Source organism: Gopherus evgoodei, chromosome 7, assembly GCF_007399415.2.
Source record: "Gopherus evgoodei ecotype Sinaloan lineage chromosome 7, rGopEvg1_v1.p, whole genome shotgun sequence".
NCBI lineage: Eukaryota > Metazoa > Chordata > Testudines > Testudinidae > Gopherus > Gopherus evgoodei.
In genome coordinates this window covers 105,638,561-105,665,087 of record NC_044328.1, presented here as the reverse complement: position 1 = coordinate 105,665,087, position 26,527 = coordinate 105,638,561, and the positions used below count along the sequence as shown (strand labels likewise).

General features: G+C 41.7%; 1 protein-coding gene across 1 annotated transcript in view; it reads left to right on the top strand.

Moving 5' to 3' along the window:
* The window catches only part of ARHGEF3 (Rho guanine nucleotide exchange factor 3), a 261,653-nt gene that overhangs the window by 1,076 nt on the left and 234,050 nt on the right, over positions 1–26,527 (top strand). The window contains exon 2 of the mRNA XM_030568685.1: positions 17,873–17,968. Coding sequence (XP_030424545.1) covers positions 17,880–17,968 — 89 coding nt within the window. The 5' untranslated portion in view covers positions 17,873–17,879. The remainder of the gene's footprint in view (positions 1–17,872; positions 17,969–26,527) is intronic.

Below are 26,527 nucleotides of genomic sequence, written 5' to 3'. Positions count from 1 at the left end.
CTGGGATTTTCAAAAGAGTTCAAGGGAGTTAGGTGCCCAACTCCCAGGGTGCCTCACTCTCTTAGGCTGCTTTGCAAATGTCACTCTCTACAACATGAGTAATTTTACTCACTCAAGAAGTCCCGTTGCATATGTCTGCACACTGCAGCTTGGAGCCAGCCTCCCCGCCTGTGTAGACAGATTTGTGCTAGTGCACTGAAAGTAACAGGGCTGCAAGGTCCACACTAGCAGAGGATTGGACTAGCACCCAAACCCCTAGGTCTGTGTTTGGGTGATTAGCTTGAGCCTCCCAGGGTGCAGCAACTCCATGCTAGTTTGAGTTCTGCCAGTGCGCCTATCTGGCTGGGAGGCTCGCTCCCTGCTGCAGGTTTTACATACCCATTGAGTTCAAAGTCACTCTGTGAAAGTATCTGTAGGACCAGGACTTTACGCTGATATAAGTGGAAGAAGAATCAAGCCCAAGGAACTTCTGATTCTCAGTCCTGTACCTCAGTCACTACACAATGCTGCCTCAAGTTTTGTAAAATTGACATACCAAGGAGATAAAAGAGCACACAGTGTTTGTGTAATTACACAGGATTCTGAAATTAAACACAGCAGGTTATGTATAGACTTCAAAACAGAGCTAGTGTTAATTAACCTGTAATAGATAGTTGTGTGAATTAACTTTAATGTTTTTGAAGTTCTTTGAAGAGGAAAGCCGCTATGCACACTAAGTGTGAAATATTGCTAAATTCTTACTCTCTGCGAGTGGCATTCCATGGAATGCTGGCACTTCAATAGGGGCACCTTTGTGATGTGAGAATGGCTATGGATCTAATTTAATGTGAGTGTGAGGGGCTATTTTACCCCAAAGAATTTGGTTTTATGAGGTGGTATGTTTATTTTCTCCATACTACTAAAAATTTGTGAACATGGATAAGCATGCTTTTATATTTGTATGTAGATACTTTCTCATCTATACATAAGGCCATATGCACTCTTTTGCAGTAAAAAGGTAGAGAAAGTTTTTTGATCTTCAAACATTTGTTACAGAATTGAGCTACTTAGGACCCCAATTCTGCAGCTTGTGTAGGATTCTACTTGCATGAAACTGTAGTAACTGTTAATGGCTATGGATAACAAACTCATTGCAGAGATCATAAAACTAGATACTGTGTTGAGGAGTGGGGAAGTATGGAGGAGTGAGCTGCTTCACACATGGTAGAATCTGCAGTAAAGACGGCAGTGTGTGGAAATGTATAGAAAACTTTCAGGTTTCTTGTAATCTGAGGTGAAGATAGGCACCACTGCTTAGCTATCTGTATAAATGTTTTATTGTTTTCTGTAGTTTGTTACTTCAGGTCTTGAGCAGAAATCCCTATTAATTTCCAAGGGGAGTTGTGCTTTAAAAATCAATGATACAACAAGAGGTTGTGACTTGCCACAGTAGCACATGTACTGTAGTATTTTTGGCCTCACTCCCCACGGACTTTCTCAAACTTCAGTTCCGTTTTTGGATTTTGCAGTTCTTCTCCCTGGGATCATTGTTGTGCTATTAGTTGGTCTCATAGTATTTGTGCATAGAATCTGGAGTGAGGTGTTTTGTAGGGATTTTCTTGCTTTTTCAGCAGGTGAGCTATGGAAATGCTTGGACCATAATTAGGATCTACAGTAGAACCTCACATTACAAACACCAGAGTTATGAACTGACCAGTCAACCACACACCTCATCTGGAACCTGAAGTACACAATCAGGCACCAGCATAGACAAAAAAAAAAAGAGGCAAATATAATACAGTACTGTGTTAAATGTAAACTACTAAAAAAATAAAAAGAGCAGCATTTTTCTTCTGCATAAAAAGTTTCAAAGCTGTATTAAGTCAATGTTTAGTTATAAACTTTTGAAAGAGTAACCATAACATTTTGTTTAGCGTTATGAACATTTCAGAGTTATAAACTCCCTTCCTCAGAGTGTTCATAATACTGAGGTTCTACTGTATTTTGTTTTTGTCATTCATGAGTTGAAGTGAATGAAAGCTGCAGAAGCTCCGCAACTTTTTGCCTAAATTTGGATTTAGAAGCAAATTTTTGTCTTCCAGATAGGAATATTTAGATTTTAGCAGTGTTTGTTTTTGCATAGAGATGTGTTCAAACCCAACTGCTGGACCTTGAATACTTAAACTATGTGAGAGTTTGCACCTAATCTTTGAAGCTCTGATTCTCCTCTTGATTTTTGTTAACTGGTATATTTAGTGAGTGACTAAAAGTAGAACTACCATCATGTGCTACAAATCTCTCAAGCAAGATATTTTTAAGTATGTTTTGCATCTACTTTTCTGAGGCTGTTATGAACCTGATTGTTTATAAATGTGCCACCTTTGTGGTTGCCCTAAGCATTGCTTCATTCAATTTATTCAGATCTTTTTAAGTATGATTTTTTTTGGAAGATATAAAGTGTATGTGTATATATATACACACACGCTAAACAATTTCATCAACAACGTAGATGTTAACCTGTTTGCTGTGAACCAGCTGTTCCTTTCCTAGATGGTACTGGTATTCCATAAAACTTAGTTGCTTTTAAGGAGATTTACCAAGTATACTACACAGCACTGCCTGAAATATGGTTCATGCACCTAATCCCTGATGTAACTAAGATAGACATTTAGTGAATTTAAAGACATCCAATTCAGTGTTGGAATCACATTCTCTTCTTAATTTGCCCCACTGAGCCCAGGTACTTCAAGGTTTGAGATTTGTGTGAGTGTTGTTTTGTATAAGATCTCTCTCTCTCTCTCTCTCTCTCTCTCTCTCAGACAATGTCTCTCTACACACACCTAGGAATAAATGCTGTGAATGAGAAGTTTTAACAGGTTGTTGGGGCTTATTCCAAGTCTTCAGCTTATCCAGCTTGATATTCAATAATACTAAATTTATTGTCTGTATTTTAAGTTCCTAAAAGTTTCTGTTAGGTTCAAGAAGCTTGTAATTATTTTGAGTACTACATGTGATAACCTCTGCCCCATTAGTACAAACATTATAATAAATACACTTAGAATCCTTTAAAAGTTTTCTGTGTGCACTGAGTTATATTGCAAGCAGCTTAAATTCAGTTAAATCTCACATTCCTTCCTAACAATAATTCCATATGAATTGCCATTTTTTCACTTATAATACATAAGGATGATTGGCAAGAGGGATCCTCTTAATAGGAGACTGTAAAGAATTTTGTGGGTTTAAGTCAATTCCTTTAACATTATTTTAAACTAACTTTTTTGTGTTTAATTTTCTAGGTCTCTTTATTTAAATTTTTAACCAGAATCTATCTTGGAGAAAGTGAGGCTATGCAATTGCTTCCTTGCAGCCATTTTTATCAATAGCAAAGATTTGGATTGAAAGAAATTAGTTTCTGTGAACCTATATGGTGTGTTTTTCCTGAAATCATGTTCCTCAAGTTTTGAATGGTGTTTTGGAGTTTTAATTGCTTGACTTCCATGAAAGTCTGTGGCAAGCAAGCCAAAACACTGCACAAGACTAAAAGTTTCAACTGATTATACTATATAGAATTATTACATTGTGCTATGTTAGTCATCAGATATGGACTTTATGCTCTAATAATCATTTGTTGAGGTAGCCATAGCTCCAAAGTAGCTATTACGAAGTAAACTTCTCTATATAAAATGTGTATTATCGGGGAGTGGGGTTAAAGCAGTACACAGGAGCCTCATGTAAGTGGTGTGGTTTAAACCATAGAAATGTAAACAATGTACTTGAATTTTGAGAGGTGCTTTTATTAGGACCTCATCAAATTATAGGTGCTCAACACTGTTCAGGATTAAGCTGTAAGAGTTGAGATGCTTGACATCTGAGTATCAGGCCGTTAATGCCTGAACAAAAGGACACGTTTTAATTGTTTTTATTATTTCTCCCTAATCACCTAACTAAGGCTTGGCTACACATAGTTTCTGTACTGTTTATAACTATTTAAGACGGTGGAGTGATTTTTTTTTTAAACTGAAAGTGTTATTCTGGTATAGCTTATTCCCCTTTCAGTATGGGAATAATTATACTGGTATAACTGCACCCATGCTGGACTTTGTACTGGTATAGCTAATATGGAATAGATTGAGTCACTTACCATGTCAGGCTCCAATACTGGAAGCTGCTCTCCATAGGTATGGTATGTTCTCTCTCTCTTCCCAACCCCAGCCCCCCATGTGTGGAGCACCTGCAGGATTGGGGGTCTCAAAAGCTACAGATTGAAGATAATTCTAGGATCATGTACTTTCCTTTTACCCTTTATATGTGAATCTGTTAAACACCCTATCAGAAAACTAAACATGCCAAAGGACTTGGCAAGACATATTGAACCATGTGCCCTATAGCACCTGCTCTGGCACAGGGAGTTTGAGATAATAGCTCTAATTTTTTAAGGATTTTTTTTTTGTTAGGAAGTAGGCCAGAGGAATCATAATTTAGAGTTAAGTAGAAAATTCCATTTTTATTTTTAAAGGCAGGTGAAACTCAGCATTATATAAGTGTCTGGATTTTTTTTTTTTTTTTTTAGTTTTCATTTTCATTCTTGTGTAGTGTATTTCTGCTGAGTGTAAAGCAGGGATCGGCAGCTTTTGGCATGCAGCTCGCCAGGGTAAGCCACCTGGCGGGCAGGGCCAATTTGTTTACTTGCTGTGTCCGCAGGTTCATCTGATCACGGCTCCCACTGGCCATGGTTTGCCGTTCCAGGCCAATGGGGGCTACCAGAAGTGGCGGCCAGCACATCCCTTGGCCCGCGCTGCTTCCTGCAGCCCCCATTGGCCTGGAATGGCAAACCACAGCCAGTGAGAGCCGCGATCGGCCGAACTTGCGCATGCGGCAGGTAAACAAACCGGTCCTGCGTCCTGCCCACCAGCAGGTTTACTCTGGCGGGCCACGTGCCAAAGGCTGACGATCCCTGGTGTAAACCATTTTTGCATTTGAGATGTTGGAATTAAGACATAAAGAGGTAGCGTGGGGAGAACCAGTTTTTTGGATGTGCACCATCTTGTGATTAGGCATACTGGTGATTGTGCGTATATCTGCCTTCACTTCTTCTCTAAAAATGTTTTACTTAAATATTGCCTGCAGTAAGACATTTAGTTTGCTTGATCAAGACATAATTGTGCTTTGTTGGAAGTTTCTCTAGAGTTTCAGAAGGATGCTTATTTTTTGCACCTTCATAATTTTTCCTTTTAAAAAATTACCTGAAACCACCAAAAAGCCCATTTGACTTAATATACTCCTCAGAAGTGACTTTGGTATTCTTTTCAAGGCAAATTTGCAGGATTTGTCCCCAGTACGATCTTAGAACAATATTTTTGAATAACACCTCAAATGCTTTGCTTTCAAGTTTGGTGTTTTGAGGATAGAGTTAAATTCCTCTCACATGTTACTAACTGTATGAGTCACTAGAATTGGTAACAGAAATAATTCTCATAATCTTTGGAAAGAACCTTTCAACACTGTTTTGCTGTGTAGTATCGATTTAGAAGACACAAAGGCAGTGTCTTTAGTATAAAAGTAGAACTGTGTGTACTTGAGATCATCAACAACCATATTAACTTGAACCAGAAGAACAAAATCAGCAGAGCTTCTTACACCCATATGACTTCTAAGATTTCAACCAAAATCAAGACAATAATAGGTCAGTACTGAGGGACGGATTGTGCCATTTAAGGTGGTTTGGAGGTGAGGAGAGGCAGAATCAACAGTTGAAATTACTGTGCAAGTGTTAGTGTATATCAGTGTTACTGTATGGCCCTTTTGTTTTGCCTCTCTTCTAACACTAGAAAAAATAAAAACAGACCTGTTCAATCTTTCCACTTGCCACAGAATGACAGGTAAGACTTAATGGGAACAAATTCACTGGAATTAAATATCTTTGATTACTATTAAACTTAAGTTATAACAGCAGAAGTGTTCTGTGCTTAAGAATGTATTAACTCTTAATCATAAATTATAAAGCCAGAAGTGGCCACTGTGATCCTCTAGTTTGCCTTCCGGTGTAACATACACCATAGAATTTCTCTGAATTAATTCCTATATGAACTTGAGGATACATCTTGCATGATAAAAGGTTTCAATTAATTCAACTCCTGGCCTCTTAAATTGGGGCTTAAGAAAGATTGTTTGGATTTGTTTTCTAACACTGTTTTTGTGGCTAATTAGATATGAGAGAACATTTGTGTGTGGGGGGGCACGTGTGTGGGTGAGATTACTGAGAAGGACACGGAGTACTGAAACACTTGAGTGAGTTTGTTTTTTTTTTAATGGGATAAACTACTAAAGTTACTTTCCTCTACAGAGAGGACTCCCTTCCCCTCCCTTCTGCCCTATTAAAATCACTTCAATGTTTTGCCTTCCTCTGGTTTTTCAAGAAACAAAAATTAGTAGTTTCCTAGGCTGATCAATGTAGTAATGTCATATCCTTTCGTCCTCTATTTCACCAATGTAAATTACTGCAAAACTGACTAATGGCTCCTTCCAGGACACAGGATTGTGGGTTAGATGAACCAATGGTATCGGCCATTCTATAATTCCTATTTTCATAAAGCTACCCCTTTTTTGGAAATATAACCTTCTGGAAAGAATATGCATTTACATTTTTTTGTGGGGGTGAATGAGCATACTCACTTCTGCTTTCATTGAAATGAGTTGAGCATCAGACTGGACTCTTCAAGGGCATTTAGTAACTGAAAGGTGACTCCAGTCTTCAGAACAGGTGCAACACTGGCATCAGCACTAAAATTTTCCCCATCAACTTGCTTTAATTTTATTCTAGGATGTTTTGTAATGTATTTGGTTGGGTTTGTTCTTTTGTGGTTTCTGATCACTGGAAAAAGAGGTAGGTGCTGAGAACTAAAAGATTAAGCCCACGCAGAACTATATTGCAAACTAGTGATTCTTCTGCTGCATTAAAGAATACCATGTTAATGGTTCTGGATTCAATATAGTACAAATTTGCATTGTTCCCCATTGCATCCTGCTTTAAATTCCTTTGTGCAAAGACTAACAGCAGCATTCATGGTCTTCCAAGGGTGTCTGGTTTCCAAGCATTTTTTCCTTCTTATCTGCTCAGGGGTTCTCAGCCAGGGGTACACAGAGCCCTGGGGGTACGCAGAGGTCTTCCAGGGGGTACTCAACTCATCTAGATCAGTTTCTCAACCTGGAGGTTGCGATCCCCAGGGAGGGTTCAGGGACAGATTTAGGGAGATTGCAAGTTCAGGGCCAGCATTTGGGGTGGCAAACAGGGCAATTGCCTGGGTCCTCATGCCACAAGGGGGCCCCACAAAGCTAAGTTACATACTTCAGCTCCCAGCAGCAGGGCCCAGGCTTCAGCCCCGCCTCCAGAAGCTCCGGCTTCAGACAAGGCTCACACTGAAATGTAAATACAATATTTATATTTCAGTTAATCTATTTTATAATTATATGGTAAAAATGAGAAAGTAAGCACATGTTCAGTAACAATGTGCTGTGACCCTTTTTTTTGCATTTTTATGTCTGATTTTGTAAGCAAGTAGTTTATAAGTGAGGTGAAACTTGGGGTACACAAGATAAATCAGACTCCTGAAAGGGGCACAGTAATTTGGAAAGGTTGAGAACCACTGTGATAGCCATCCTAACCACCATTAGCAGTGGGATGGGGTTCTATAGTCCTTGATGTAATGGTCCTATGGCCCACAATTTTAGGATCCTGCCCCTTTCAAAACTTGGACTGTTCTAATGCAATTGCCAAAAACAGAGCCTAGCACATGGTATTTTTTTTTTTTTTTTATAAAATGGGCACTGGTTCATTAAGAACTGGATTGGAACATAAGCTCATTTCACATAGAGGTGTCAGATAGTGAATAACAGATTGTTAGCGCCAACCTGGGATGGATCTGAAGTGATGTTGACAAGTGGGTGAAAGGCTCTATATGCCATATATAATCCTCTGAGCCACCTACTTTCATCTGCTTGTTTACATTTTCAGGTTTTAGAGTAGCAGCCGTGTTAGTCTGTATCCGCAAAAAGAACAGGAGTACTTGTGGCACCTTAGAGACTAACAAATTTATTTCAGCATGAGCTTTCCTGTTGGTATGCATACTTCCACCTTTTCATGTTCTCTGTATGTATAAATATCTCCTGTCTGTGTGTTCCATTCTATGCATCTGAAGAAGTGAGCTATAGCTCACGAAAGCTCATGCTGAAATAAATTTGTTAGTCTCTAAGGTGCCACAAGTACTCCTGTTCTTTTTACATTTTCAGTACATTATGATTATCTTGCCTTCTGAGCATACCTTTGTAAGTATACTTGTATTAAGTATCTGTATAACATATTTGTTCCTCTAAATGGAACAGGAGTTAACTATGTGGTGAGACTTGTGAGGTCTGACATGGGGGAGGGGATAAAGTACATTTAAGGTATGTATTTTTAAAAAGTCCTCATGCAAGTTCTTTGGAGCATTAGGCACACATTTCAAAAGCAAAATGACTGCCGTTGCAGGTCAGCTTCAAGGAGCTAAATAATGGCATTCTGCATTTGTTGCACTATGGTCAAAAATTATTTGGAATAACTATAATGCATGAGGGGGGGGAAATCCACAATCTGTTGGTTTGCTCTGAAGTGATTATGCAATGTGAAATTTCCTAGAATTGCCTGTTACTTGAGGGATTTTTCTACCCACTACAGATGTAGGAGTTTTTTTCAACTCTCATTCTTATTTATCTTAAGTATGTTGTTGGAAGGACCTCTTTTTCTTTTTATTAGGTTATGCCAAGTGTCTTAGTGGTATAAACATGTCTGGCAATCGCTGCATAGTGTCTGAAAATTGTTGATTTAAAGTTTGCAGAGGGGATTGTTTTCAGCACTTGCTGCTGAAGCAGCGTCATTATTTAATTACATACACTTAAAATCTGTGCTTTAACATGCTATTTGCTTAAGGCAATGTGCTGGTTAGAAGCTGTTCTGCCTGTTGTGTGTAAATGAGAGATTTTCCGGAAAGCAGCAGAGCTGTAACCATTTGTGTTCGATGAAAAATACAGAATGCTGTACATCTAGTAAAGGGTTGATAACCTGGCTTTATGGATGTAAGGGCTCTTCTCTGAAAGAAGGAGGAGCAGCAGTTAATAACCTTCTCCCTACCCTCTCTGATTTTTCACTGTGGTAGAGGTAAATTATTTTATTTATTTATTTTTTCATTACCCCTCTGACACTGTCAATACTGGGGTTTACAATAAAACCCTCAAAGATTTCCCACAGTTCCTTTGTCAGACAGAAATGCACAAGATAATTTTCAGTAAACTGAGGCATTTTGCTGAACAGTAGGGGAGGGAGGAGCACAAGGGGCTGTTGGGTAATTTTAATGGAAAGTTAATAATTGTGAATAGAGGTCTTTAGTGTTGCACCAAATTCACTGTGGGCCTATTCATGAAGGCTTTACTCTGCTGGAGTTTTGCCTAAGGGGTGAAGGAAAAAGAGATAATTTGAGCTTTAGGGGTCAAATGCTGGTCCCCTGTTTTGTTTTGTTTTTTAAGACCAAAATGATGGACTTGGTGTAGGGGAATCCTATGCTGGGAATGCAGAAAATAGATTATCCTCATTTCTGCTTTTGCCAATCTAGTGGCAATGACACATGGGCTAACTTGATGACCATGACCTGTTTGTAACTCTTGTGTAATTTTTGGACCTTCTGATCACTCCCCTATCATCAGTCTTGCACTGGTGTCCTGTGCAGACTTTTTGTGGCCTAGTATCCCCTCCCCACCAATAAAACTGTTTGTGTAGTTCTGTGGTATTGTTGAACTAATTTAATGGATACCTAAGACAAGCTGATCAGGGAGCTACATTCACCTAGACTAAAATCCAGTGTTATGCACAAAATAAAATAAAAAAATATTTTAAGTGTTTTTGTTAGAAGGGAGCTCTTATTTAGTGATGAGCAGTACTGCTAATCTGAGTGTAGGCTTGTTTGGAAATCTCAAAAACTATGTTGACTCTTTATTAGGTGCCTGTAAGGAAATATGATTTATATCTTTATCTGATTAGAGTCTCTCTCAATAATAGTCAGGTATACAGTCTAGGAAAGACTGAGATTCTTTTTGCAGTGCCACTAACCTATTTCAAATGCAAACCAATACACTTGGGCTGTGGGAAGAGAGAGAGAGAAAAGCGGGATTCTTCCCAAAAAAACCCCACACGTGGGCAAGAAAGAAACTCCTGCTTCTGGTGTAGTGTTGCCACTTTCCTAATGGCTGGTAACAGGACTCCTGAGGCCTCCGCTCTGCCTCTTCCTCCCAGATCAAAATAACTGGACATCAGGGCTTGTTAAATAGCACCTGGACAGTCTGGTGAAAACTGCATGGGTGGCACCCTATTCTGGTGCTATGACAGACTGCAGATGTTATTTTTGACTTCAAGTGCACATCAGTAGTATACTTGCAAGTGTGAAGCTTCCTTGCAAGTTTAAATGAGAAATATATACAAATAATTTTAGTTTGTAACACTCTAGTTGCACAATATTATAGAGATTAACCTGCCATGCTGATCAACAATGTCGCTTTGAGGAATGAGATTGCAATGCTCTTATATTCCATGAGAAAACAAAATACCACAATGTAAGAAAATTACCTTCTTACATGCTAGTGTTTTGTGTGTAAATATGTATATACAGGGTGAAGAATATTTGCTTTTGTTTGGGGTAAGGATTGTACAAAACTTGATGATACAGTAATTGCATAACTGTGTCCTATTCATTATTGTAGAGCATGAATTAAATTTTCATTTCTTGAAGCTGAACTGTGGCGCTTGAATGAATTGCTTGTGCAAAGATATAATCAAATATATAAATTTAATGTGCTGTGCTGTGTTATATTTCATGGCATACACAGAGAGAAGTTAGATAAAAAAATAAAATATTCCTGCTAGAAGGCTGCAGTGTGACACTGCTTTATTTCTTAGCGTTCAGAATGATAACACAGAAGAACCCCAAAAGAGAGAGAGAAAGCAGCTTCCTAAAACAGAAAGGCACATTTCACCCCACTGTACTTTAGGCTGGTTGCCTCCAAATTGACTGTATCTATTCTGATTGTATACTTTCCTATAGAACCCCCTTCCCTCTAAGCAGGTCCAGGATATCCCTAAGTAATTAAAGTGATAGCTCCACAATTTTTAACGCAGATTTCTATACACCACCCACTAGAATTCCTGCACCATACACTAGCTGCTATAAGTTGGGTGTCTGAAGGTGTTCACTTATGCTTTTTTCTGGGGTTTTCTTTTCCTCCACGTAATATTTCCTATCAGAGCATGATCTCTAGCATAGCCTAAGTATATAAATTACAGTACATGTGCCTTTATCGGGAGCAGTCAAGGTTCAATTCACAAAATGAGGGTGAGGAACAGATTACCCCTTGGGTTGAGTCTTTTAAATTAATATTCATTGGCTGACTTTGGCAAATAGCTCCAGATTATTAGTAGGACGGTTGGTAGATTTATTTTTTCCCTCTTCAGGCTTTAGCATGCACAGTACAGTAGCTGTGCTTTATACTTCAAGTTCAAACAAGAGTTGGACAAGGATATTGGGACGCTTGTGGGTAGCCTGTTTTTCCTGCTGGACTATTCTTATAGTGTTTCTTGAATTAATTTGTAAGATGTTATCACTGGAAAACGATTTCTGATGATAGTGTCTGTATTTCAATCTTGTAACACAATATTGTGTTACATCTGTGAACAAAACCTTGCATTAGTGTTTTTATCTTTAATTCTGTATATGTCACTTAAACATATACTGTATCTTTTGATGGTATATACCTTTTCTCTGAACAACAGCACAGGTTATAATTGTATGTTAGAATTTAGTCCCGGTCTAAGAAACATATGCTGAAGCAATTCTAAGAGTTTTGTGCTCACTGAGTCACTTCAAGGAAAAACATTTAGTAGGTTTTGATCTGACCAAAATTTGAATGTTTAGGTTTAACTGTTCTGAAACATTTCAGTTAGAATTTGCTTAGCAAAACATTAAACTGCATTTTCCTATTGTGTCATATTTTCTTAAGGGTTCTATAGTTCCAGCCCTTCTCTCCTCTGGCCTGGGCTCCCTGGAGGGTATCTACCTTGAGGGCTTGTCTACATCAGAAAGTTGCAGCGCTGGTGAGGGAGTTACAGCGCTGCAACTTAGGAGGTGTACACATCTGCAGGGCACCACCAGCGCTGCAACTCCCTGTTTGCAGCGCTGGCCGTACTCCCGTTTTGTCTGGGGTGTAGAGGATCCAGCGCTGGTGATCCAGCGCTGGTAATCAAGTATAGACACTTACCAGCGCTTTTCTTGACCTCCGTGAAATAAGCAGGTATCCCAGCATACCTGAGGAAGCCTCTGGTAATCAAGCTGGTCTCCTTCCCCGGCTTGCTCTCGCGTTCCCCGAACCCCCGAGCAAGCAGGTCTCCTTCCCTGAGGTTTGCAGGGTGGTTCGGGGAACGCGAGAGCAAACCGCGGCGAAGCTGGTCTCCTTTCCCGGTTTGCTCTCTCGTTCCCCGAACCCCCGAGCAAGCAGGTCTCCTTCCCTGAGGTTTGCAGGGTGGTTCGGGGAACGCGAGAGCAAACCGCGGCGAAGCTGGTCTCCTTTCCCGGTTTGCTCTCGCGTTCCCCGAACAAGCAGGTCTCCTTCCCTGCGGTTTGCTGGGTGGTTCGGGGAACGCAAGAGCAAACCGCGGCGAAGCTGGTCTCCTTTCCCGGTTTGCTCTCTCGTTCCCTGAACCCCCGAGCAAGCAGGTCTCCTTCCCTGCGGTTTGCAGGGTGGTTCGGGGAATGCGAGAGCAAACTGCGGCGAAGCTGGTCTCCTTTCCCGGTTTGCTCTCTCGTTCCCCGAACCCCCATTGAAACCGCCCAACAGCGCTGCAGTGTGGCCACATCTAACACCACTTGCAGCGCTGGTTGCTGTAAGTGTGGCCACTCTGCAGCGCTGGCCCTATACAGCCGTACTAATACAGCTGTAACAACCAGCGCTGCAAAATTTTAGATGTAGACATGGCCTCAGACGTTTTCTCTGACACAGCTGTGTGGTACATCATGGGAGACATGTGACTTTGGGAGCATTATGGGAGATGTAGTCCAGTGAGGACAGAATGGGGTGTGTTAGACTCCCAAACTACAACTCCCATAAGGGAATGCATCACAATGGGAAAACACTGTTGAAGATTGAAATGAGTCAAAATGAAGGGTTTCAGGTCATTTCAACAAACCAAAACCAGACATTTTGATTGTGAGAATTTTAAAAAATTAAATTTTTGACAATTTCCATTCAGCAGAAAGATTTGAAATTTCAACTTTTCATCCCAATTTGGGGGAAAAAAACCAAATGTTGGAATTTCCTATGGGGATTTTGCACAGCTCTAGTAAAATGAGCAGATGAGAACTTATGAATAAATGCATCAACTTTTTGGGCAAATGATGGGTGTGTGCAAATCAAAGCTATCTCTAAGTATTAATTAACTTGTATATTTCTATCTTTAGCCAATATTTAAGTGAGCTCAGCTTGAATAATTTTGCAATGAATTGGGCATAAACATTAATTTTTCTTCAAGGAGCATCCTGTAGGTGCTCCACTTCAGGTGAATGTGCATCCCTGCTCCTTCAATCAGAGAGTTTCAGCAGCAGTGCTCATTTGTATCACACATGCACTATCTCTCTATCTCATGCTGTTGTCAGTGCCTATCTAGCTCTCACAACCCGACCTCCCCCTCAGTTCCTTCTCAACCGTCCTTAGCCTGAGAGAGAGCTCCCAGCAGTGCATAAACAGATACTGTTCTTTGAGCGTAGAAGAGTTTCTTCTTAAAATACTTTTTAATAGATTAGATACAGTTACTTACCCTTTCTTTCCCCGTTAATTTTCAGTTTAAATTTTTTTTTCTTTTTATACCTCTATTTCTACCCGTTAGAATAGTTACTGTTCACCTATATGGTTGAACTGCCATAGTTTCAGTATGCCTGGTTCACCAGGCTTCAAATATTGCCTTTCCTGCCAGGAGGCGATCCTGGTGTCGGACGGAGACTCTCAACATGTCCACTGCTTAGGTGAGATACAGACACCTCAGAAGTGCTCTCACTGCAGTAACCTAAAGGCTCAAGCCTGAAAGGACAGAGATTTGCATCTCAGACTTATTCTCTTGGAGCAGTCTCTGTGCTCGGCATCTGAGCCTGGCCAGCAGACCGCTGGACAAAGATCTCCAGAGACGTCATCGTCTCCACACGAGAAGGCTCATTCCTCCAAAAAAGGCTCTGAGGAAAAGAGCATCAACTTCTCCACTGAAAGACCCAGCAAAAAAAAGAAGTCGTCTTCACGTCATTCCCTACCCTCAGTACTGACCACACCGTGACTGAGTACATACAAGGTACCAGGATCCTCCAGTACCACATGTACCACAACAACCACTGACCCCAAGTGGACAGACTCAGAGTTGAGAGACAAACAAATGCCTTCCTCCTCTGCTATGGCACTGATGGAGCTGGACGTGGCACTGAAGTACTCCCCACAGTCTATGGTGCCACCACCTGTTCCAGTAGCGCAGAGCACTCAGAGGTTGGCACTGACACCCGTGCCTGCAGCAGCATTGTTGGCACTGACCACTTTGGCACCAAAACTACCAATACCACACGATTTCCTACATGTCTCTTCAACGCTGCAGTCTTCACTTTTCGATACCTATGTCTCTCCGGCCCTACAGTGTTCTCTTCACTTATACACACACACACAGCTCTGAAGCCCCTTCCATCCATTGAGCGGCACTGCTCAACAGTCACCTGAAGTGGACCATCCACAGGGACATTCCTCAAAGAAGAAAAGGTTACTCATCCTGTACAGTAACTGAGGTTCTTCGAGAGGGGTGGCCCTGTGAGTACTCCACTACCCTTTCTCCTCTCATCTACTTCAGAGTTAAATTTCTGGACTCTACGGTAGAGAAGGAACTGAGGGTGGGTCGGGGCGTGTGTGCGCTGGCTAGGCACTGACAACGGTGAGAGACGGAGATAGCACATGCATGACTCAGATGAGCACGGCTGCTGAAACTCTCTGACTGAAAGGATGAGGGCATGCATTCACCTGAAGTGTAGCACCCACAGGGACACCCACCTCGAAGAATAATTGTTCTTTCTGCCCTCAAAGAGGCTAGTCTTATTGTCTTCCCTTTACAACAAGGGCCCCTTCTGGGTCTCTCAGTAAAAGAAATAGGGTTCAAAAATGGCCTCCCCAGAGATTCTACCCCTTTCTACCACATGGGCCAGAAGGATCAGCGTTTCCCTGGGAGGCCCCAACCTGGGATATCCCTAGGGTTCCCTTGATGAGATAGCAAGGTGAGGGAGCTGAACCTGTAGGCCCCTCACTGTATTCTCCAGTGCTGGCAGTGTCCATTGCCCTCCAACCACATCCAAAGAAGAGGCAGAGTGCAAGAAGGTGGCTAAGCTTTACACCAGGAATGGGCAAACCTTTTGGCCCGAGAGCCACATCTGGGTATGGAAATTGTATGGTGGGCCATGAATGCTCACGAAATTGGGGGTTAAGGGGTGAGGACTCCAGCTGGGAGTGTGGGCTCTGGGATGGGGTTGGGGATGAGGGGTTGGGGTGCAGGAAGATGCTCCAGGCTAGGACCGAGGGGTTTGGAGGGCGGGAGGGGGATCAGGGCTGGGGCTGAGGCAGGGGGTTAGGCCCAGGAGGGGATCAGGAGTACAGTCTCTGGGGAGTGCTTACCTCAAGCAGCTCCCAGAAGCAGTGGCATGTCCCCCCTCCAGCTCCAATGTGGAGGCACAGCCAGGCATCTCTGCGCGCTGCCCCATCCACAGTTACCACCCCTGCAGTTACCATTGGTCGTGGTTCCTGTCCAATGGGAGCTGTGGGGGCAGCGTGCAGAATCCCCTGGCTGCCCCTATATGTAGGAGCCGGGGGGGGGGGGTACATGCTGCTGCTTCCAGGAGCTGCACGCAGTGGGGCAGGCCAACAACCTCGCACCCTGGCTGGAGCAGGGCAGGCCCTGGGCCCTGCTGCCTGGTGGGAACTTGAGGCCAGATTCAAGTGTCTGGAGGGCTGCATCTGGCCCTCAGGCCATAGTTTGCCCACCCCTGCTCTACAGTCAGGAGAGTGGCTGCTGGTGCAAGCTATAGAGACAAAGGCCCAATTTTCTATCCAGCATGCTACCCTTCTGGCATTCCTCCCCAAATAGAGATGGAGAAAGTGGAACAGCTTACTCCTGAAGCCAGCTATTCCATTCCTGCCTTCTTGGGGAAGTGTGTGTGTGTGTGTGTGTGTGTGTGTGTGTGTGTGTGTGTGTGTGTGTGTGTATATCTATCCATCCATTCATCTATCTATCTATAGAAGTTGAGGCAACTCCACCAAGATTGGGCTTGTATGTGTGTGTGAGACTACACTCTGTCTACAGTGCCAGCAGAGCTCCCCAGTAAGACACATCAGTAAGGAGAGGGGCAGGTGAAGCAGGAGACACAGACCTTTCCCTTTGCTTCTGGCTTTCTCTCCTTGCTCACTCCCTGAAGCCTGCAGGTGCAGTGGATATCAGAAACATCTAGGAAGGGGAAAAGGAGCTGAGTTGACAATGTCTCCAAAAGGAAAATGCAACCCTGGGACACAACTGGGAATGAGATAGTTACATGATAGTGCCCCAGTTGTTAGTCAGACATTTGAAATAAAGTTTGAAATTTTCCTCATTAAAGTTCTGTGGCAAGGAGTTTGGCTAAGCTGCCTGCTGCTGTGTAGACAGATAATACTGGAGGAAACTGGGGATGGGCCATTTCCGTGCTGCCAGTGACTGTCAGGTGTGGTTCTGCTTTAAGCTGGTGGAAGTACCCATTGTAATGGATCTCTGGACCTTTTTATTTGAAGAAAGGAAAAACATTGTTTACCAGAAATTTTCCTAGCTTCTGGTGTCTTGCATTCTTTTTGTTTTAATTCATTAGTCTGCAGAAGACACTGATCTATGTCGTATTGCTGATGTAAATACTCTTAGCCTGAGAAATCTGTAGGCTGATTCTGATGAAATCCAGAGCTTGCTCAACACAAACAGGGTGATTTTGATGGCTGAAAATATCTGGTATTTTATTTGACTATTAAAAAAACAAACAAAAGAAACCCCAAAAGCAATCTTTGCAGAGAAGTTTCACATCACTACTGTGGATCATATTTCATGATGCAATTAACTTGCTCAGTGTTGGGAGCCTTGGTTTATACTTCTAATTAGCATGTTAAAAAGTACAGACTTGGAGCAGATTAGGCCATGTGTACCTTTCAGAAATGTTACAGTATGGAACCTATTACTGCCAGTACTTGAATATGTTTGTATTGTTTTATAGAATGACTTCAGGCCTCGTTCCTGAATGTGGCACTTTATCAATTTGGGGCTGAAATCTGACTTTAAAAGTGATATAATTTAGTGAAGAAGATCCTCTACATTTTTAAACATTTAAAAAGTAAATGGATCCACCATTTTTCTGAGGCTCATCCTAAAGTAATATGTTAGCTCCGACTGCTGCTCTGCGGGAGCATAACTAACATGCATAGCTCTGTGCATAATCCTGCTGACATGAAGTGTGCTGGCACACATTCAAAGAAATAAACAAAAGGCAATCAGTGTTGGCTTCTGCAGAACTAGCAACTCTGAAGAACAATGGCTAAATCCTGTTCAGTTCATTCATTCAAGTAGTCCCACCGATTAACTTGAGATTACTCGAGTGTGGCAGGCAAAAATTGGTCTTAAAATGCTTGTCCAAAGTTTGATCTACTGTTTCTCTTGTGTGTATTTGCAAATACATGAATTTGTGCACCTGTATTTTTTTAATTACTCAATATTTTTTTCTATTTTTTTTTTTTTTTTTAGAAAAAAGATGAATGCCAGTAGCCCAGCACGCATAATAAGCAACCCTCCAATAATAAACCAGTGTGCCCGAGGAGGAACGGAGGAAAAAAAAGTTTGGTAAGTAAATGACCTTTAATTTTAATCTTTCAAGAGGTTAATAAACAATGACAGAAGTAATTTAAAAAATAATTAACAAGTACCGTGATGTTTTCCTCTCTTTCTAGTATCTAACAATAAAACATGAAAAGGAGGCAAGGGTTTTATTTATTTTTTTTATTTTATAGTGCAGGACAGGGTGTCTCATGGGTTTGGTAATGGAAAGGATAAGGTGAAATCCTGGCCTAACTGAAGTCATTGGCTAAAATCCCCGACTCTAATAGGGCTAAGATTTCACACATGGAATCTTTCAACTTTGTCATAAACTTTAAATCCCACCCACATTGGTGGTGATGGAGAACTGAGCCACTTCACAGGTGACAGATATTCTGTGAAACAAGTCTGTGGTCTCACTGTAGTTTCTAGCGGGCTGGTACAGTAGAAGCCATTTAAAAAGTCAACATTTTCCAAAACTTACCAAAGAAACTTCTGTTCTAACTATAGGAGAAAACTAGTAACATCAAGTAAGTGTTTACAAATGCTTACATTTTAATTAGAGCTGGGTGAATTTTTTGGACAAAACTTTTCTGGCTAAACAAGGCTGATTTGGGTCAACTGAAATATGTAAGAAATTTGGGTCAAATTGGCTGAATTGTTTCAGTTCGGAAAGGGAAGATCTGAACAAAATTTGAAATGTTTTCTTTTTTAACCTATTCAGAATGAAATGTTTCAATATTTCTATTTGAAACCATCTTTTTATACTGCATTTTACTTAAATCTTTAAAAAAAGGTTGAAATGAACAAAACTTTGTTACAAATGAAACTTTTTTTTTCATTTGGGTCATCATGAAGCTATTATTATTATTTTGGTTTGGTTTGTTAACTGAACCAAAACAAATCAGTCATTTAAACAGAACTAATTGTGATGATGACCAAGGTTGCTTCATCAGTAAAACCACCACTGCACCTTACATTGCCTTTAGCACACTTATTGACATTTACACTAGAGGGGCCAAGTTCTGAGTGAGCATTGAGACTGAACTCTCCACTTGTTCATACAGCGTTTATTCCAGCTCTACTGAAGACAATGGGGTAGTCATTCTGTTGACTTCCCTTCCCTGTTATGTGCACACGTTTATCTCACTGTTGGACTCCTGACTGAGCTAGGCTATGCTGATGTTGCTCATTCATCATGAAGAAAAACAGAATAAACTCATGCCAGGAACATGTAACCTGCTTGCCAAGAGGACTAACTCACATCTAGTTTGTATGTAGAGAAGTATGGTTTCACGTATTATACTATTGAAACAAAAAATAATAGCAAACCATGTTGTATCCCCAACTGGACCTTTGTCAAGGAGTTAGTGTTGACTAATAATATTTATTTCAATAAAATAAATATGTAAGAATCTTCTGTAAAATTAATTTAGCAGCCTGGATTGGTGTGGCTAAGATTCACCTCCTTTCCCTGTCCTCATTCTTGGAACACCCTCAAAACCACAGAGGAAACTTCAGATTGTATTGTGTGTATATGACTTTTTTTTTTTTTTTTAACCCACAGGGGAAACATTGAAATGATGCTGTTAATAGCTCATTGTTTCTGGTCACCTTTTTTGTTTTGTTTTTATCATGCTCCCAGTATTTGGGAGCACCCTAACTATGTCCTTTCCCTTTTATTACAGAGATGAAGTAGGCGAAGTAATATCTTTTCTTGGATCAACTTGTGTTGGTGGAAGAGACAAGCTTTTGAGCTACACCAGGCTCTTCCTCAGGTCCTGATCTTATCTCCTTCACCAACACAAGTTGGCAGAGGAGCCCACTTCATGGATGCTCTGGGGCTGGAGCACCCTCCAGGGCTGAAGCACCCACAGGGAAAAAATCTTGGGTGTTGAGCACATGCCAGCAGCCCCCAAATCAGCTCCCCCGCCCCCCAGCACCTCCCGCTGGCGGGCCCCACAGATAAGTGCCTATGCCTCCTGCCCGCTGCTATCAGCTATTTCATGATGTTCAGGAGGCTCGGGGGGGGGGGGGAAGAGGGGAGGAGCGAGGACACGGTGCACTTGTGGGGAGTGGGTGGAACTGGGCGGGAAGAGGCGGGTTGGAGCGGGGAGTGGGAAGATGTGAATTGGGTATGGGAAGAAGCGGAGTGGGGTGGGGGCAGGGTCTGGGGTGGGGTCTTGGGGGAAGGAGTGGGGCATGGGCAGAGCCGGGTGTCGAGCATCCCCCAGTATGTTGGAAAGTTGTCGCCTGTGCAAGTTGGTCCAATAACAGATATTATTTCACCCACCTTGTTTCTCTAATATCCTTGGACCAACATGGCTACAACAACACTACAAACAGCTTTCTCTTTTATGGCTGTCTACTTTCCCCTTAGTCTTGCAGAACCATATCATCTCTATACCTTTACCTCACCCCGTCTTATCAAGTGTTAATGACTATCTTCACTATCTGCTGCTATTTATTTGTAATTCACCACAGGGATGTGTTGAAAAGTAATGGATGTTACCAGTTAGTCTTGTCTTACTGATATCTGGTCTTTTAAAATCCTCTGATTTATTGCCTGTCTATTCTTACCCATGATTTCTGCCATATGTGGTACAACTCTGCCATAGTTGCTAATATTTGTAGTTCTTATCCTCCAGTCAGTTTCCTTATAAAATCATCTGGGGCTCACAAGCGACTAGTCTCCCAGGGGCTGTAGTCCTGTGTGTGCATTTTTAAATTTTAGACTTCTTAAAAATAAAAATCTTAATTATCAGGTGATGAAACAGACATCTCCTTTTGTATAGTTGTAAAAATACCTCTCAGGTTTTGAGATAGGATAAAAATTCAGAATTCCAGATGTTTATCTGAAGCAATGGAGATCTGCACAGAACACATCTTCTCCCAACAGGTTTTCCTTTTCATTGCTTGTAGTAATCATTATGGCCTAATCTTGAAAGGTGCCAGGTGCCACTGAAGTCTAGGAAGCGAGTGATATTCAGCACTTTACAGTATCAGGCTGATACATATTAGATCTTTATATCCAAATTTAATTTTCTATTGGTGCTAGTGTGTTTTGCCGTCACTCAGACTCATCAGTAGACATTTGGGTGTAAGGATATACACTCTAGAACAGGGGTGGGCAAACTTTTTGGCATGAGGGCCACATCGGGGAATAGAAATAGTATGGTGGGCCATGAATGCTCACAAAATTGGGGTTGGGGGGCGGGAAGGGGTGAGGGCTCTGCTTGGGGGTGTGGGCTCTGGGATGGGGTTGGTGCTGAGGATAAGGAGTTTGTGGTGTAGGAAAGTGCTCTGGGCTAGGACTGAAGGGTTTGGAGGGCAGGAGGGGGATCAGGGCTGAGGCAGGGGTGTGGGAAGAAGTGCAGGTTTTGGGTGGGGCTGGTGATGAGAGGTTTGGGGTGCAGGAGGGTGCTCCAGGTTGGGATTGAGGGGTTTGAAGAACGGGATGGGGATCAGGGCTGGGGCAGTGGGTTGGGGCTCAGGGGTACAGGCTCTGAGTGGTACTTACCTCAAGCAGCTCCCGGAAGCAGTGGCATGTCCTTTTTCCGGCTCCTATGCGGAGGCATGGCCCGGCAGCTCTGCACACTGCCCCATCTGCAGGCACCGCCCTTGCAGTTCCCATTGGAGTGCCAGAGGGGGCCATTGGAGCGCATAGGAGCTGGAGTGGGACCATGCTGTGGCTTCCGGGAGCCATGTGGTGTGGCCCCTGACCCTGCTCCCCGGCTGGAGCCGCCCGCAACTCAGCACCCTGGTCAGAACACCAGAGCATCTCCCCACCCAGCACCACGGCTGGAGTGCTGGAGTGGGACTGAGCCGTGTGGTGCAGCCCCCAACCCAGCGCCCCGGCCGTAGTGGGGCCAAGCCACGTAGTGCAGCCCCTGGCCCAGTACCCCAGCCAGCTCGCCGGAGCAGGGCCAAGCCGCGTGGTGTCGCCCTCGCCCCAGCTGGAGCACTGGAGCTGGGCAAGCCCCAGACCCCGCTCCTCAGTGGGAGCTTGTGGGCCGTAGTTTGCCCACCACTGTTCTAGAAACATCACACACAGATAGTAACCAGTCTAAAGTGTCCTAAAGCTTTAAAGTTAGAATCTCACTTCTTTTAAAGTCTGTCTGCTGTGAGTAAAGAATGTTACAGCTTGTGGGGTGCTAATTAGGGACAATAATAACTTGACTGATCTGCATTGGCACTAAAGTGCCTATTACTGGAGGATGGATGAATGAACAATTCCAGTAGTGAAGGACACATTGTGACTTAACTCTTGCTGGGGCAGTGGAACATTCTGTTGTAAGGCTTGTCATATCCTTTTCTCTTTAAGTACTCTGTCCTCGCTTTTCTAGTTAGTGTATCTATTAAATAAGTCAGTGTAGCTATGACAATTTACACCAGCTGAGAATGTGGCCTTTAAAGTAATGAAAAAAGCTCAGATGTGGCTCATGTCTTTTTAACTTGTATTTCAAACCACATACTGTAACATTTATGTTTGGTGATTTTTTTTCACTTTAGAAAACAAACATCTGTTAGAATTTGCCTTCTGCCTGCTATGTGTCTCCTTACTTTGCACATCTGATTTGAGAAGTTGAATGATTCATTGATGCATCCAATATCTTAGGTGTAATGAACAAAACGGAGTGGCTGAATTCTTTATTTTATTATCTGAAACCTGTTTGGAACTTGGAGAGGATATTAAAGATAAAGGGGAAGAGTTGATATGGGGGTGTGGCTGGTTTTTTTGTTTTTGTTTAGCTCTTGAGGCTGTTTTGGCAGGGTAGGGACAGAGGATTAGTATAGGTGATCAAACATTGCATTTTACTTTGTCCTTATATAAAATATGTCTGATTCCAAAAATGTGTTTGTTCTGTTTCAATTCTCAGTTTGGCTCTGTTATAGTGGATTCTGTTTTTTATCATGGCAATATGTGGTTGTTACAGAGTGCTGATGTTAACAGTATTTGGAAAGTATAATATGACATGCATGGTGTAACCGTGTTAATTATTCAGGTTAGGATAAAAGTCACCTTAGTGCAGAAGAGCTGAGGAAGATCTTATCTGCCACTTAAGGCATACTTCTGCTACACTTGAAGAGTTTAAGTATTGCATCAGTCCTTGTTCCCTCCTATATGGGCTGAATAATTTGGTGATTTCACTCTGGATCAGTATAGAAAATAACATTTTTTTCTAAAAAAAGATGTATTTTACATAATGCCTAGATACAAAAGCAAAAGGAGTAAAATATCACTAGATGGATCAGTTACTGAAATGTGATATATTGACCAAGAACAGACTGATTAGATATGTTTAATATCAGAAACATTATTTTATATAGCTAGTGCTTGTCAGGACCGTCCATGTCGCATTATACTCTTCTGAAGTTTTCTCAAGTGATGTAACAGATAATTTTGGTGATATTCTATGTGTCGGCTGTTTTTGTTCAGTGAATGCACATTGCACCTGTACCATAGTAAAGTGCAGACTTGTCCTAAACCCCTCCCACCCCAACCCCACCACTGTGACTACATTTATAAATAGGGCCCTACCAAATTCACGGCCATGTAAAATGTGTCACAGACCGTGAAATCTGGTCTTGTGTGCTTTTACGCTATACTATACAGATTTCTTGGGGGAGACCAGCGTTTCTCAAATTGGGGGTCCTGACCCAAAAAATAGTTGCAGGAGGGTCGCAAGGTTATTTTAGGGGGATTGTGGTATTGCCATCCTTACTTCCATACTGCCTTCAGAGTTGGGTGGCCAGAGAATGGCAGCTGTTGGTGGGGCACTGAGCTCTGAAGGTGGTGCTCTGTCAACAGCAGCGCAGAAGTAAGAGTGGCAATACCATACCATACCACCCTTACTTCTACACTGCTGCTGGCAGCAGCTCTGCATTCAGAGCTGGGTAGCTGGAGAGTGGCGGCTGCTGAGGGCCCAACTCTTTAGGCAGCAGCACAGAAATAGAGGTGTCAATACCATACCATACCATACCATACCATTCTTAGTTCTGCACTGCTGTTGGCAGCAGCTCTGCATTCAGAGCTGGGCTCCCAGCCAGCAGCTGCAGCTCTCCAGCTGCCCAGCTCTGAAGGCAGCACCACTGCCAGCAGCAGCGCAGAAGTAAGGGTCGCAGTACTGCAACCCCTCCTTACAATAACCTTGCGACTTCCCCCCCAACTCCTTTTTGCGTCAGGATCCCTACAATTACAATACCATAACATTTCAGATTTAAATAGCTGGAATCATGAAATTTATTATTTTTAAAATCCCATGACCAAAATGGACTGTGAATTTGGCAGGGCCCCATTTATAGTTTATAAAGTGGTAGTAAATGATTTAATTTTTTTTTAAAATGTAGACTGTTTTGAATACAAAAGATCACTGGTTGCTTTTATATCTATCTATCTATCTATCTATCTATCTATCTACACACACACACACACACACACACACACACACACACACACACACACACACACACACACACACACACACACCCCTTGTGTTGATGGATTTATAACCACTTATAATACATACTACTCATGAATGAAACGTGTTTATAAGGTGCAACCTTTTTTTTTCTCCTAGCCGATAGTTTAGAGTAGTAACTGATCACATGATTCTGTTTTTGCCAATCAAAAACTTGAAGTGGTGCGTGGGTAAGGGAAACACTTTATTTCAATCCATCAGCAGAGAGATTCATTTTGATCTTTTCTACACCAGGTATTTTGCTAACAGTTCCCCACCACTGCTAATATCAGTTCCACTCTGCCAGTGATAGCAATGTTGGGAGCGCTAGCATAGATGGGATCCATGCAGTTGCCAACAGTTTAACCACTTTGTTGTCCGACAACACAAGTGGTCGCCTAGTGCCCTACTTTCTCTAGAGCTACTACCAGTCTAACTGAACTGGTGGTAACAATGTTGAAGAAACTTCTGGAAAACCAACCACACACAAAGATATAGGCAAAGGAAATTTGCTGTGATTGAAAATAGTGGTACATTCTGTCATTTATCTGCTGGAGGTTTTAATTTAATTTTGTTTGTTTATATTTGTTAATTAATTAATTGTTTAGCTATGAAGCGAGCTAGTACATTTATTTACTTCTCATTTTTCTGTCCATGTAATTCATACTAAAAGGATATCCTAGATTTAGGAAAGATTAATAACCCTTGGGAAAAGTAACATCAACTCTATCAACATAACCTGCATTGTTGGTGGTTAACTTCCCTACTTAGTGTATTGGGATTCATTTGAATGATCAGGGCATTATGTAATATTTTCTGTTTGACCATTTACTGTGGTATAACCATTTTGTTCTGTCATTGTAAAATATTGCACAGAAAATATACCACTTGGTTCTATACAGCACTATACAAAATGTTATTAATCTGATAACTTCTTGGTTGGTTTTGTTTTGTTTTATTTTAAATGGGTGGAGACATTATGAGTTATATAATTTTGACTGTTGGCTCAATCTGAGAGGAAAGTTCTTCCAGGCAAAACAAGTTTACTGGTTGATGTAACAGCTTTTTTCAGTAAGTGATGCCAAGACTCTGACTGAATTTGGTTGAGCCAGTGAATTGGATGGGAAAAGGCAGATCTGACTGAGGCTCTCTTATCTCATTTTAAATACAGTAAACATATGTTCATGATTTTCATAACTATAATAATTTGGTCTTTAAAATTCAGAGCTTCCTTATGCCACTAACCTCAGATAATGAGATCTGTGCCATCAATGCCAACACCTCCATCAATTTTAATATTAGACACAAGAAAAAACTGCAGTTGTGAAATATTTGTGGGTTCTTAATTTCAGTGACTTTTGCTTCATTCTGAGAATTTGGAGTTATAATTACAAAAATTAAGTGTCTTTTCTTTTGTTGGGAAGATTCAAAAATCAGAGTAAACTGAAGTTCCCTATCAATCAGCCCAATCTTGCAGAAAACTGTTTTCAAATGAAAAAATGTAGCACCAAATATAGGAACTCTTCTTCACCCCAGCTCATCTAAGCACAATTTGCATCAGTTTCTGTTAGATTGAACTAAATCTAATTTGTAAATAATTTATGCATGGATATACTTAAACCTGTTGTAAACAGATATATATTAGAATATCATTTCAGCCTGGTTCTCACTGTGGGTTAAATACTGTGGGCAACATTCACTTTGATAAACAGAGCTTGTGAAGAGGAGAGGAGCACAGCTTGCTTGTTGCATCATGCTGCTTTTACTGTAAAGGCACATAAACATCTGTCTGCTTCTTCCCGCTGCTGACCCTGGATCTGACCTTGCGATGTAGCTGGGAGGAAACAGTGGCAGGGCCGCCACCTACTCCACCCCTGTCCAAAAAGTTATCTTTGGAATACTTCTGAAGTTCTCTTTTCATGTAAAGGTGTGGATAATATGCCCAGTATGGGAGTAGTAGCTGCTGAAATAGGAAAGCCTCACTCTGCCATGTGATTAGTAGCACTGACACAAACCTACAGTCTCCCAGTTGCTGATCTCTCCCTTGCTCTCACTTCCCCTGCTATTCTCTAGACTCAGCACCTTGCTTTAATTCGCATTCTTGTTCTCCAATATCTATCAAGCC